The sequence below is a fragment of the Cupressus sempervirens genome, chromosome 8 (assembly GCF_028749045.1).
Source record: "Cupressus sempervirens isolate cs-2001-9-10 chromosome 8, ASM2874904v1, whole genome shotgun sequence".
In the NCBI taxonomy this organism is placed as follows: Eukaryota; Viridiplantae; Streptophyta; class Pinopsida; order Cupressales; family Cupressaceae; genus Cupressus; species Cupressus sempervirens.
The window spans coordinates 388,003,117-388,017,716 of record NC_143125.1 but is presented as its reverse complement, the minus strand read 5'-3'; the positions used below and the strand labels follow the sequence as shown (position 1 = coordinate 388,017,716).

At 35.5% G+C, this 14,600-nt stretch overlaps 1 protein-coding gene across 4 annotated transcripts in view; it reads left to right on the top strand.

Moving 5' to 3' along the window:
• The window catches only part of LOC149542919 (golgi-to-ER traffic-like protein), a 295,369-nt gene that overhangs the window by 141,168 nt on the left and 139,601 nt on the right, over window positions 1-14,600 (top strand). For all 4 annotated transcript variants that reach the window (XR_016355557.1, XM_089797832.1, XM_089797831.1 and 1 more), the window contains one exon: window positions 485-635. Coding sequence is in view for 3 of the 4 variants with exons in the window: in XM_089797832.1 (XP_089653958.1) it covers window positions 485-635 (151 nt within the window). In the remaining variant the exon portion in view is untranslated. The remainder of the gene's footprint in view (window positions 1-484; window positions 636-14,600) is intronic.

The following is a 14,600-nucleotide window of genomic DNA, read 5'->3' as shown; positions in this document are numbered from 1 at the left end:
AAAAGGTTTGGACAAGCTTCTTTGCAATAGAGCTAAGATTATCTGCTTGTTGAAACTTGAAAGGAATGTGGATAAAATACTGATAAATTTATAAGTAGAACTTAGAACTTGGCTTGATAATTGTAAATAATTGAAGCCATTTTTGACTGGATAAGTGAGTAAGTTTCTGGTATTATCAAATTTGAATTTGAAGATAATTCTTTTTTAGTTCAACAATGTGGCATTAAACTTTACCATCATCGATGAATATTCATTACTTCATGATGATGACTAATATGATATACAGTTTTCTTACTGGCAGTATATTTTTAGACTTAAAATGGGAGGAGGGGTATAGCTTTTTGTTCTGAATTTGTTTCTAAAAGTTCTCTAGTCTATTTAATTTATAGTAGAGATATGCTCAAGTTCCTATTTTGGTTTATTTTTCTGTATGTCGAGTGGTAATGATATCCAGGGCTTATTGTTCACAATATTTGCATTGTAGATCGGATTGGGGCCATTTTCTCTGAGTTCCCAAAAGTGCCTGTGCCACATAAGATGTCAGAGGAGGATGACTTGCAAAAGTTGTCTGAGATTTTGTTAGACGCAAAAGTTCGTGTTGATGGATGTGCTTCATTCTTAAAAGCAGCAATCAAGTGAGTTTCTTGCAACATCTGTCAATCCTACTTTTGCTTTTATCTGGAACACCAATCTGACACTGCAGGGTGTAAAGTCTTAACCAGTGATGATGCTTTGAGATGCTCCAACTTTGTATAAACATTCTTAGCACAATTGTTGTAAGATCCCTTACTGGATCTGAGCTGAACTTTCACCCTTATACTCTTGGTAATTTGTTGAGGGGTTTGTATGAATGCTGGTTTAGAGTTTCAATTTGTAATTATAATGAAACAAAATACTGATTTATGTTTTCAATACCACATACAGATGGAACCAAACTTGAAAGGAAGCAAACTCAATTAGCTGAGCTGAAACACAATGTTTCCATTTACTATCATAACAGAACTGAACATGAATTCACATTCTTTCTAAAAACATTCCAATCAAATGTCAGGGAAAATAATGGCAATTATGAACTGTATCTGCAGAATGACTTCTTTGAAAGCGTGTTGTTTCTTCTACAGTCATGTCCAGCTGTGGAAAGTCACACTCAATTCCATTTCTGAAACAGAGCCATTTACATTTGAGATGGACAACCTTTGAGTGCTATACAACTCACTGAGAATAATGCACACCTGCTGAAGATTTTTGGCTTCAACCGAATACATTAGTAACTCCCATAAATGGAATTCCATTTATTCCCTCTCTCAATTCTCCCAGCTGTCTCCAATAATAATATTAAGTGGCTCTTATAATGTGTGTCCATAGATGTTTTAATAGACTTTATTGCCCATCACGTCTCTTGTTTCTATTCTCATTTTTGGCATTAATCTACTCGTTATTTTCATACGCTGAGGTAAATCCCACACAACTTAGGGTCACACGATTTTCCACCTAATCTTCAATAATTGCCAATTATAAATTTAAGAGGGATATAATTGCAGTTTTAAAACAAGTTCAAACTTTACCTTGACTATGCAGAAAAATTAGAATAGTCAACCACCTTGTAGTGCATATTCTCATAGGCTTATAAAATATGTTAGCAGTTTTCTTTATATCACTGTCTTGTTTGTTTTGGTAGCCAGTGTGAGAATTAATGCTTCCCATGCTGTGCGCACATCATCCTTTTATTTTATTTTATTTTATTTCGTTCTTTATTGAGCAAATTCGACATTAATCTTCATACCACATCTTTCGTATCAGGTTCGATTGGCAACGGCACCAAATGTTTACCATACAGGGTAAATGTATATTTATTGCATTAAGAGACTAGAATGTAACACAAAGCAAGATACTTCATTCATATAAGCAGATATGCAATCACGATTACAATGATGATTCATAATTCCATCCGGACGATGTACATATATCTCCCGAAGGGGTAACTGAACCGTCACGCAACTTTTCAAACACTAACTGATCCTGTTGGCTATAATATAGTTTTTATCAACAACATGACTTGGGGTGACTTTTCTCAAAGAAAAATCTGAAGCTGTAGATAAGTTTAAACTTAAAGTATTTAAGGCCTTGGTTGAAAATGAAGTGGAATTAAACATTAAATGTTTACGTTCTGACAATGTTGGCGAATTTACCTGTAATGAGTGTAATGTCCCTTACTAGATTAGTTCTGGAATTTAGAATTATTCCTATGAAGACTTAATAAATGAGGAGCGTACTTCTTCTAAGCCCTCAATTTTTAATATGAAAATGATATATTTTGGCAAGATAATGTCTTCAATGAACAATATATAGATAAGATATGGGTCGCTATGAATTATGCAAGTTGATTTATGTTCTTCAATATACTAGCCTTCTCTTAGTCGACAAGAATCGAGTTATGAGCTACAATTATGATTTATAGCCATTAAATTGTTGTTCATAAATTAATATTGGATATATTCGGCGAATGATTGGAAATATTGATTATAGTAATCAAATTGTTGTGTCAAGTATGACTTCCCCTATTATAATTAGTGATCTGAAATATTGTTTTTCCTTGATATAGTTTTAGTCATTGATATGGAATTTCTAGATGTTAATGGTGATGTGCTTGATATAAGGAATCTTTAAGCCTCTGCAATATGATTACGTTGGTGAGGAAAATTATCAATAAGAAGAAATCTGAATATCCTCAAATACAAATCCGGTTCTCATGGTCCTTATTGTTGATGTATAGCATGAATAGAAGTAATGATAAATTATGATATGTGAATCCTGTTTATCAGACAAGGAACTTAGCGTGATAGCATTAAGAGGAGTTTCTCTATCTTGGGAGACATTTATTTGAGGCCTAAGCTCTTGACCTGAGCTTCCTAAATTTGAATTACTAAAAAATGAATGCACCCAAGAAGAATTAAGATTAGTCTCAAGAGGACTAAGTATAAATCAAGAGGTAGACATTCAAGCTCTTCATGCAAATTCAAATAAGAAAAGAAAATTCAAACATAATAGGAGAAAACTGACAAATCATATAAGAAACTTGATTGGTCCAAAGTTAGATGTTTCAAATGTGATAAAATTGGTCACTTTCATAACTTTTGCTTGAACGAAAAAGAATTCAAGCAGCTCTAGCAGAAATCAAAGGAGAGGGAGTAGAGAAAGAAGAAAAATAAAACCATGCATTTTATTTAGCTCTTTCAAGTGAATTAAACTCAAACAACAACACTTGGATCATAGACAGTGTAGCATTTCGGCACATAACTGGTTTTAGAGACAAATTTGAAAACTTTTTAGAACACTCCTCAGAATAAGTTACCATTGGAGATAACTTCACTCATCCTATCAAAGGTATTGGGTCCTGTTCAATTTGTTTAAATTTAGGAATTACTTTCCAACTCAAAAATGTTCTATATGTACTTGGAATAAAAAGAAATCTAGTCTCTGTTTTTGGTCTTGTTGATCAAGGATTCAGAATCACTTTTTAGGAGGACAAAGTTCTATTTTGGCCAAAGAACTCTAATATCAAGAAAGTGATTTCTATTGGATTTAAAGACGAAAGTCTGTAAAAACTGTGTAACAATCAAAACTTAACTCTAAGTCTTGAAACATCAAACACTACCGAAATTTGGCGTAGGAGGCTAGGTCACATTCACTATGTACATTATCATCTATAAGAAAAATTGTAAAAAGTTTACCTAGTCGCAAAACTGATCACTTAAACATTTGCAAACGATGTGCCCGAGGCAAAAACACAAAGCAATCATTTCCTAAAAGTTTTCACAAATCAAAATCCATTCCTGATCTTTGTGGTCCTGTGTTTGTACCTTCTCTTAACGGGTGCCTCTTTTATGCAATTTTTATTGATGATTACTTTAGAAGAACTTGGATCTACTTTTTAAAACAGAAAGAATCAACTGAAGTATTATCAAAATTCAAAGAATTCAAAGCCCTAGTTGAAAATTAGTCAGGACAGAAAATAAAAAGACTAAGGTCAGACAATGGAGGTGAATACATCTCCAAATTTTTTTATAACTTTTGCATTGCTGTTGGGATTAAGAGGGAGTTTTCTGTACCATATAATCCTCAATAGCATGGAGTTGCAAAATGTAAAAATAGATCAATTTTTGAATTAGCTAGAGCAATGATGCACGATCAAAATCTTCATACTTCCTTCTGGGTTGAAGCATTTAATATTGCAGTCTACATTCAAAACAGATGTCCACACTCAGTATTAGAGAACACCACTCTTGAAGAAGTATTTATGAGTATTAAACCAGATCTATGTTATCTAAGAATATTCAGATGTCTTGTTTTTATCCACATTTCTAAAGAGAAAATAACAGAGCTAGAACCATCCGGAAAGAAGGGGACACTCATTGGATACAGTGAAACAACAAAAGGCTCCAGGGTTTTTGTTCCAGGTCAAAGAACAATTGGGATTAGTAAAGATGTGAAATTTGAAGAAGATATCGCCTTTAATATTTCTAGAAACAATGATGAATCTACTATTGAACCTATTCATGAAGTAGATGAAAATCACTAAGCAGAAATTGAGAGGGAGAATGATATTGAATCATCTTCTACCACTACATCTAATCATAAAGATTCTCAAATGTTAACAATAAAAAGAGGCCGCTTTGGGCTAGAAAAGTTATACAAGAAAATTAGGTTGAACCTAATGAAGTGATTCGAGAAAGTAAGAGAACGAGAAATTAGTCATGTTATGTTGCATTATTAACTGAACTTATAAAAACAAAACCTTCAAATGTTAAAGAAGCACTATCAAGTCAACCTTGGAAAGAAGTAATGATTGAAGAATATAATTCCATACTAAAAAATGATGTATGGGATGTTGTAGCTAGGCCTAAAAACAAATCAGTTGTTTCTTCTAAATGGTTGTTTAAAATTAAGCATGCATTTGATGGCAACATTGAAAAGTACAAAGTCAAATTTGTAGCACAGGGTTTCTCACAAAAAGAAGGCATCGATTATGAAGAAACATTTGCACCAATTGCTAGATACACTTTAGTTAGAACCACCTTGGCTATCGTAGCATCGAAAGGATGGAAAGTTCATCAAATGAATGTCAAAACAACATTCCTAAATGGAAAAATTGAAGAAGAAATTTATATCGAGCAACTAGAAGGATTCTACACTCATGATAACAAAACTCACATTTGTAAATTAAAGAAAGCACTATATGGTCTCAAACAGGCTTCCAGAGTGTGGTATGAAAGGATAGACAACTATCTAATGAAGTTAGGATATTCTAAAAATGAAGCTGATCCTAACTTATATTTCAAAATAGATGGTGATGATATGATTATTCTTGTATTATATGTTGATGATTTATTGATAACAGGTGAAGAACATCTCATAAAGAAATGCAAACAAGAACTCACAACAGAGCTTGATATGAAGGATAGGTCTTCTATACTACTTTCTTGGAGTGGAAGTTTGACAAAAGGGTAACTACATTTTTTTGAATCAAGGAAAATATATAGTTGATATTTTAACAAAATTTGGAATGATGGAATGTAAACCAGCTTCTACTCGTATGGAAGTCAATCTACACAAGTTGAAAGATGATATGATTAAATCAAAATCTACAGATTCTACTTACTACAGGTAGATCATTGGATCGTTAATGTATTTGGTGAATATTCATCCTAACATATGTTATGCAACTAACACCTTGAGTCAGTTTATGTGTGCACCAAGGAAGATACATCTACATGTAGCTAAATACATTTTGAGATATTTAAAAGGTACTATTGGCACGAGAATCAAATATGATCAAGTAAACATCAACCTTCATGGATATTCTGATTCCGATTGGGCAGGCAGTCCTACTGAACGTAAGAGTACGTCTAGATGTTGCTTCAGTCTAGGATCTGGAGTGGTTTCTTGGTTTAGCAGAAAACAGTCTTCAGTTACATTAAGTTCTACCAAAGCAAAATACATTGCCTCTTCCTTGGGTGCTAGAGAAGTTGGATGGCTATGAAAGTTGTTAATAGATTTGTTCAAAAGACCTTTGAAGTGCACTGTGATTCATTGTGATAATCAAAGTTGCATCAAGTTTTCAGCTAATCCAATTTTCCACAATCGTTTCAAACATATTGAAATTCCTTATTACTACATTAGAGATATGGTGGACTGAGGAGTCATTCAACTGGAGTACATCAGTGTTGATGAGGAAACAATAGATATCTTTACTAAGCCTCTTGCTAAAGTAAAGTTGGAATACTTCAGAGGAAAACTTGGTATGATTAAATTGTATTATTGAATATTGAATTTAAGTTTTCAGTTCATGTGAGTTTATGCTTCTATTGTTGTTTAGTTGCATTAGATATGTAATGAAAGGTGACAATCTTTCATGGACATATATATTCAGAAGGTAATCGTTTGTAAGGTGACGATCTTGCAAATGATAGGCCTATTATCATGGAAAACTCTAGATATTGTTTCGGACAATTAGAGTTCATTGACAACGAATCCGTTATGATTACTCTAGATATTGTTTCGGACAATTAGAGATCATAATATATGTTATGATAGTGTTCATAGCATGGTGATTTTAATTATTTGACTTGTCACTGTTTTAGAGTGTTAAAATTAGATAATGTATTCAGATATTCTATTCTGAATTCTATTAAAAAGTGTATTACTTCTCCCTTGCTAAGAGGGGGCATTGATGTATAGCATCAATAGAAGTAATGATAAATTATGATATGTGAATCCTGTTCATCAAATGTATGCTCTCACACACACACATACATACGTTTGGATGATTATCATAACACTCCATATTACTATTGGCAAACATTGTGATATGTATATTATCAGGGGCCTTGTGTTCTCGCCCCAGTCGCATAAATTGTTGTTTATAATATTGTTTGTTCAAACTAACAGATGGTTAGTTATGCCTCCATAGAGGCATGACCCTATGTGGCCAAAGGCCATGTAGATTCATGACTCTACGGGAGCATGGCCTCTGACAAATATATATAAATGACCATGCAGATCGTTGGGAAAATAATCAATATACGACATTACAGTCCCAACGATCTGCATATTCACCTTGCAGGATAAGTCTCAACATTCTTCATTGGAAGGTGACTTGCATATTCCCTCTGCATAATAAATCCTCAACAATCTCCATTGTAGGATATTATATCTTCATTGCAAACTAAAGTTAAAGACTTAGTGATCACCATTGGAAGAACAAACTCTGCATCTTTGGTTCAACGATTATTCGAGGATATCCATTATTGTCTATATCTTCTGTAATTGTTTTATCTATCAGATATCACTAAAACTAACGCTTATAATATTCTCATTAATTTGAAGCCAAGTGTTATATGCTTGTTTTTCCCTAGTCACCATTGCTAGTGTGGATGACTACGTGCTTAGATATGTCCAATTCCTTCTCTTCGTTTCTACTTGTTGGAGGAAGAATGAAAGTCCAGATGTTCAAATGTGCATCTATTTGTAAATTCCTGCTGTGAAGTCCTTCCTATCTTTTGGGATTTATTGTTATATATTGTTGTGTGCAATATGTACAACAATATATTCTTTAATGGTTTTTCCTGCTTCCACACTCTCTATTACTGCTGCTCGTTCTCGTCAACCTGTGTGTAGCTGCTACTCAATAATTCTCCTCCACGAATGTGCGATTTGGCTATTACTGATAGATGGTATTTTGATCGATGATTGGGTTTGAATGTTTTCCCTCTTGTCAGGATTATGTGTTCGATGCCTTTGAAATATCATCCCTCCCCCCTTACTGTAGGTTCCCCATGCCATATTCATATGCGTTCTTCTATCTTGGTCGCGTTGCTTCATAACCATTACTATATATGAGCTGACGGTATCGTTTTGATTATTTATTATTTAGAAATCATTAATTAGTATATATGTAATGGTTGGTTTATAATAAAAAAGAATGTTAATCATATATCATAATACTAAGAATTATTATAGCTTGCTAAATTATATGCTTGATAATTATATTGATTTGTGATGCATTTATTCTTACGATCACTTGACATTATTATTATATTGTTATTGACATGTATTTATTATCTCTCCCTTTTTATATATTGTATTGATTAGTACTAATATTTAGTTGTATTATGAATACAACTTTTTTGTTATTATATTACTATTAGTATATTTTAAACATATTTAATAATAAGTATTTAAAATTTATTATTCTTTTGATTTTTTATTGATTTATTCGCTTATCCTAGAATAGGGGATATTAGAATACCACCCTTCCCAAAATTTCTTGTCCTCAAGCAATTCAATATTTTATCCTTGTGATTTGATTGATCATCCCGCAACAACAATTTCAATTTTGGGGTTAGATAGTGATAAATATAAATGTAGGGATCACCAAATTCAACTTGAATTACTAAGGGTGATTCAAAGAAGGGACTCATCTTTATGTATTGTGCATTTCCTGATCCTACCTTTGCCTTTCTTTGACCCATGACAAGTCTTGATTAGTAATCCTCATAAGTATTGGTAGATACTTTATCTCTTCCAAATTTTTATGGGTACTGTCTTATGCTATGCATTTGTAAACCTTAGGGGACACTTTATCCTGCCCTTAGGCTTCTGTGGATATCCCTTTAAGATTATCTCTCTTTATACTCCTTAGGAGAGACTTAATCTCATCCTAGATCTTTAGGGATATCCCTTTAGGACTATCCTTCTCTATTTAGTCCTTAGGAAAGACTTTATCTTATCCTAAGGTCCTTAGGAGTGAATTCTGAGTATTGCATCTTCTATGTCTGTATGCTCTGTGTCTTTGCAAGAAGCTTAGCTGAGACTTTATCCTGCCCCTAGGCCTCTGTGATATTCCTTTAAGATTATCTCTCTTTATACTCCTTATGAGAGACTTAATCTCATCCTAGTCTCCAAGGATATCCCTTTAGGATTATCCTTCTCTATTTAGTCCTTAGGAGAGACTTTATCTCATCCTGAGGTCCTCAGGAGAGAATTCTGGGTATTGCATCTTCTGTGTCTGTATGCTCTGCTGCTTTGCAAGAGGCTTTGTGCTAAGGGATTATAGTGATCTAAATTCTGAGATTTGTTAGCTTGAAGAATTATGGGAGTCTTCCTATTGTATGTTTTGTAACTGGGAGACATAACTCGCTAAAGTTTGAATGCATTGTCATTTACACATTGGGGCTGATCTGAATTGCATCGCGAGTCATTCACATTGTGGTATTTTGGGTGTTCATCTACTGAAAATCTGGTGTTCGATCTGCCATTAAGCTGGGTGATTGGGAATTGCCAGTCCAGCATTAGAGATATCTGTGCATAGTCAGATCTGTTCTTTACATTTGCATAGGCTGCTGGGTCTGTTATTTGGTGCCAACGTGGCAGGGGTTTGGCATGTACCTGGAAACATTCAGCATGGGGGAATTTGTTATCATTGGCATTGAATTAGGTGTTCATCTTCTGCATGTTGGTCTGTAAGTTAATGCTTTTTCTTCCTGCCTGAACATGACTATATGGGGGTGTTATTACAAATGTTATCAGTGTTCTTTCTTTCTGAGTTAGCTGCAATTTCATGGGCTGTGGGTCTGCTGCAAATGGCCATATACTGGGAATTGACACATTCATTTTTTGTTTGTAATTGCTCCCATAATGATACAACAATAATTTGTGGAAAATTTTAAATTAAATAATCCAAGGGATTCAATTTAGTATTTTGAAATGTTCTTTTTGCAAAAATAATTGACTAGGCACCTTAATAGAATTTAGAATCAACTAAAGGTGAAGGGAAGAGGGCCCTGCAACTCGGAGGCCGTAGAGACCTCTTTACTTCAAAGTACGGGTCATAAATGGCCTCTGCATCTCCAAGTGGTGTCATTAGTCCCACTTTATTAACTTCGAAGGATTTCCCACCCATTTGCAATGTCACAATTAATTTGTCTCCAAACTCTTCTGTTCCTGTGTTTGGTGCTTGTGAAACTGTTTCTCTGCGACCGGCAAATCATGGACAAAAGTCACAAGGAAGCACCGTGCAACACCAAGGAGGTAGAAGTGCGACTTTCAAACAGGCGCTGCAAGGATCTTGGGCCATCTCAGCTGACACCAAGTTTCTCAAGTCCCAGCCAGGTGCCGCTGCCCAAATGGAAGGAATTGAAGGTAAGAACCTAGCTCTCCCTAATTTCATCATTAGATCTAATGATCAAATGCACTTTGAGTTGCGTAAGGAGAAAGATAGGCTCAAACATGTGCTCTATTTTTTGCTGCAATGGATGTTAATAATTTGCCATCTAGGAATATTTTGAATGATTGGTTTCTGAAAGTATGGGGGCAAAAACTAGGGTTTTATTATTCATTTTGCCGTATGGTTCAAAAGGGCTTGTTTATTTTGATTTTCGTTAACTCTCAATCCCAAAAAGCTATTGTGGAAGGACAGTTCTAGAAAGTGGTAGGTATGAGTTTAGAGCCCTGCCATGGTCTTTGGATGTCGTTAATCAAGAAATCTTGGCCCTCTTGAGCCCTAGATATGTTATGTTACTCCGCTTGTCTAGTAATTCATTCTACAGTTCTTGGAGCCAATTGGCAGAGTTTTAAGGGTTGATCATTTCAATACTTTGATCCCTAACTCGGATGTGAGAGTATTGCTTTCGATGTACCCTGGTATTGAGTTCCCTAATAACATTTGGTTAGACATCAATGAGTCCCCTATCATTTGTCAAATATCTTAAATGGGAGGGCTTAATGCTTGCCATCTATGTAGGAGAGAGGGACATAAAAGTAAAGAGTGTCTCATTTTGAAGAAGAAAATGCCTTTGTAGAAAACCTCTTCTAATCCTAAAGCACCATCGAAGCTCAAATCTGTTGTTTGTGCAACTGACCTGCATTCTGAGTGGTCCTTGCTAACGAAGATTGGATGAAGGATGTTGCCGAGCTCTCGACCTCCTTAGTACCTACAAGATCAATTCTCTTAAACCTTGAGTGACCTAGTGATTCACAAACCTCAAGCCTCTTTGAAAGAGTAGAAAATTCTACTTATGGCCCAAAATAAGGACTTTGGCCTTGGCTCTAAGCTCTCTGGGCTTTGTTCTACCCCTCTGAATGCTCAACAATTGGCTCTTAAAAGTATCAAAAAAAAGGGCCTTGTACCACAAGAGTGTTTCCTCACAACGTGCTGTGAAATCTTTCTCTATCCCCATTTGGGGGAAAAGTTTGCATGCATCTCCTTTAGTTGTCACTCCTTCAAAGGCTATTCAAGCTTGCTTGGGGTTGAGGATAGCATTAATTTTGGTGAACCTCAAATACTAGATAAAGATGATTGCTTACTTATTGAAGAGAGGCTGAATGATTATGCTCTGGTAGTAATTCCATTAGCTCCTCCCTTACCTACCCCTCTAGACAAATGACAATTTAATTTTGTCTCTAATAGGGCCTTGATAGCCATTGATCAATGTCCTCAAGAGGGTGACTTCTCTAAAGAGAAGGTGCAGGCAGGTGTTTCCTTAAGTGAAGGAATAGGGGAGGATTCTAATGTGAGGAAACAAGATGAGCCTAGTTCTTTTTCTTTCAATGCTAATACCAAAGAAAGGAAGAAGAAGAACCTTGGAAGTCAGATCTACTATTGCTCGTAAAAGGCAAAGTGGTGAGGAGGAAGAGAGGGAGGCCCCACCACTCTTAAAGTAATCCTAAGCCCTCCACGTTGGCTAGAGAGAAACTCCCAGATTGCTCTAGAGGATTCCACTCTGGCATGTAAAGTGACAAGTAAATTCAAATGATGGATAAATTGAAATTAGCTTCATAGAATGTTAGAGGGTTGGAATGCTCTGATATGAGATATATTGTGAAAAGCTTCCTTAGGTGGATGAAAGTGATTGATATCTTGTTGTTGCAAGAAGTGAAAACTATAGGCTTTGTGCTTGATATAGCATTGAAGTGTATTCGGGAAGATGCAATTGCCTTTTCTACCAAACATCCTAGAGGCAAAGGCAGTTCTTCCATTCTAGTAGGTCCTAGGTGGAAGAAGGCAGTTAAGCAGTTGAGTTGCTCTCCATGTAATAGACCCACCTAGGTTTCCTTCCAATTTGGTGGTTTTGAATTGGGATTTGTTCAGTCTACGCACCTAATGATCCTTATGATAGAATCAAGCTTTGGTAGTGGCTCTCATCTCTGCCCAACCTCACTTGGGTTTTGGCTAGAGATTTTAATATGGTAGGAAGTGCTCAGGATAAGTGTGGAGGGACTAAATTTGAATGGAAAATCAATGAGCAGTATGTTTGGAATAGACTAATTAGTAAACTTAATCTCATTGATCCAGTAGTTGGTTTGAAAAATCATTCTAAGGGTATTTGGTATACATGGTCGAATTTCTAGAAAGGTGAGAAGGATCTATTGTAGATTAGATATTATTTACTACAATAAAGACATGTTTAGTAGTTCCAAGCCTCGGGGGTATAATTGTGTCCAAGTTGTTTCTTTCTCATTCTTCGATCGTCATCCTTTCACTGTTGATATCTTCAAGATCGGGCACCCCAATCTATCTGCTACTAAACTCATCTCTTTTTCTCTCAATTCCTCTCTCCTTGAGGATCAAGATGTTTTGGCTGCAATCAAAATCATCCACTGGCACAACTCCTCAGTTTGTAAACGTGATGACCTTGTGAGCAAGTGGAATCAAAACCTCCACTCTTGGCAAAGCCTCTTTAAGACAGTTGGCAGGAAAAAAGCCAAAGACGCTAGAACCCAAGAATATAACCTGATTTCTTTTTTGGATGAAGTTGAAGCCTTTGTTCAGTCTCAACCCTGTAATGATGAAGTAGCAGAGTTAGTTGTTAGGGCAAGGCACAATCTTAAGAAATTGCAAACTAGGAGAGCTCAATAAGCCAAGGTGAGGTGAAGACTTAATTGGCTAAAAGTGGGGGATAGAGAATCCAAATTCTTCTTGCAGGTCTTGAAACCCAAGGAAGCCAAGGACAAAATTGATTGTCTGTCTGAGGATTGTGAAAACATAGCCGAACCTGAGGCTGTTCTTGGATCCTTTGCAAGTTACTATAAGACCTTGTTCCAATCAGAAGATGATGACTATAAAATGAAATAAGTGAGGAGGTGAATTCATTCTATTATCCCTAGAAGAGTCTCAAAGGAGGATTCCTTAGCTCTAGATGCTCCTATCAGTCTAAAAGAAATCAAAAGGGCTATTCAAAATATGTCCAAAGACAAGGCTCCTGGCCTTGATGGCCTACCAGTTGAATTTTCAAGGTCAACATAGACTGGGTGTGCCATGAGCTTAAATGCCTATATGAATTCGCTAGAGGTTCATTAAGGCAAGAGATTAACGCAGGTCCTATCAAATTGATTCCCAAAGGAGGGGATAAAACTTTCATTAAGAATTGGAGACCAATTACTCTCCTTAATGTGACCTACAAGATACTTGCTAAAAATTTTGTTAGCAAGAATGGAGAACATCATTCCCTAGGTCAATAATCCTACACATACTAGGGAGATACATACTAGAAAAATTGATGACTTGCTGGGAAACATTGGATTGTGCCAGAGCCTCTTGACAGAATGTTGGGATGCTTCTTGTTGACTATGAAAAAGCTTACGATAGGGTTGAGTGGAATTTCATCCTGAAGATGTTGGATGCTTTTGGCTTCCCTCAATCCTTTTGCCACATGCTGGCCGCCCTAATGAAAGATGCTAGAGTTGTTGTGGGAGTTAACGAGGTTAGATCAGAATACTTCAATTTGTATAGATCTATCAGACAAGGCTGTCCTTTTGCCCCATCTCTGTTTGTTATTGCTGCCGATTCTCTACATTACCTATTGAGAGACAATATGCTTTCCCCCTAGATCCATGGCCCTGTTCTTCTTAATCAAAACGAGATTTCTAATGTCTAGTGTGCAGATGATACAATCATTCTCTTTTGCTCTAGATGAAGAAAATATGGAGCATCTTGTAATGTCCCGATTTGTTGCCAGCATCAGAATTTTAGGGATTAGCCTAATATTGGATCCTCGTAGGCTAATGAGGATGGTTAGAGTGTCTTTTGAGGATTGATTCATCTCCAACATTCAGGGATTTATGGATTTGGCCTTCGTTTGATATCATTTGGACTCCATTTGCCATACTTACTATGTATAGTAAGTCAGGTGTAATAGAGATGGACCCTTTCTATTTTTAGAAACTATATTTGATCACATGAGAAATTATGAGGAGAGATTCCTATTTCAGACAACATGACAATCAAATAAGTATCTCAAGAAATATTAAAGTTCAAGTGACTTAAGTGATTTATTTAAATATTTTAATGTTATTATAAAGTTATAAAGTAACTTATAGTAATAAAATCACTTTAATATTATAAAGTGCGAATATAAAGTTACTTTATGATTTAAAGTCACTTTAGGACAAAAGTAACTTAAGTGACTAAGAGACGAAATTGGCTTTTTATCCCACATTGCTTAGTTGTTTGTGTCTTTCCTCATATTGAGATTATAAAAGTGTGGAGCTACATTGAGATTGACACCATGAAATTTATTATCATGCAAACAAAAAGGTTGCTT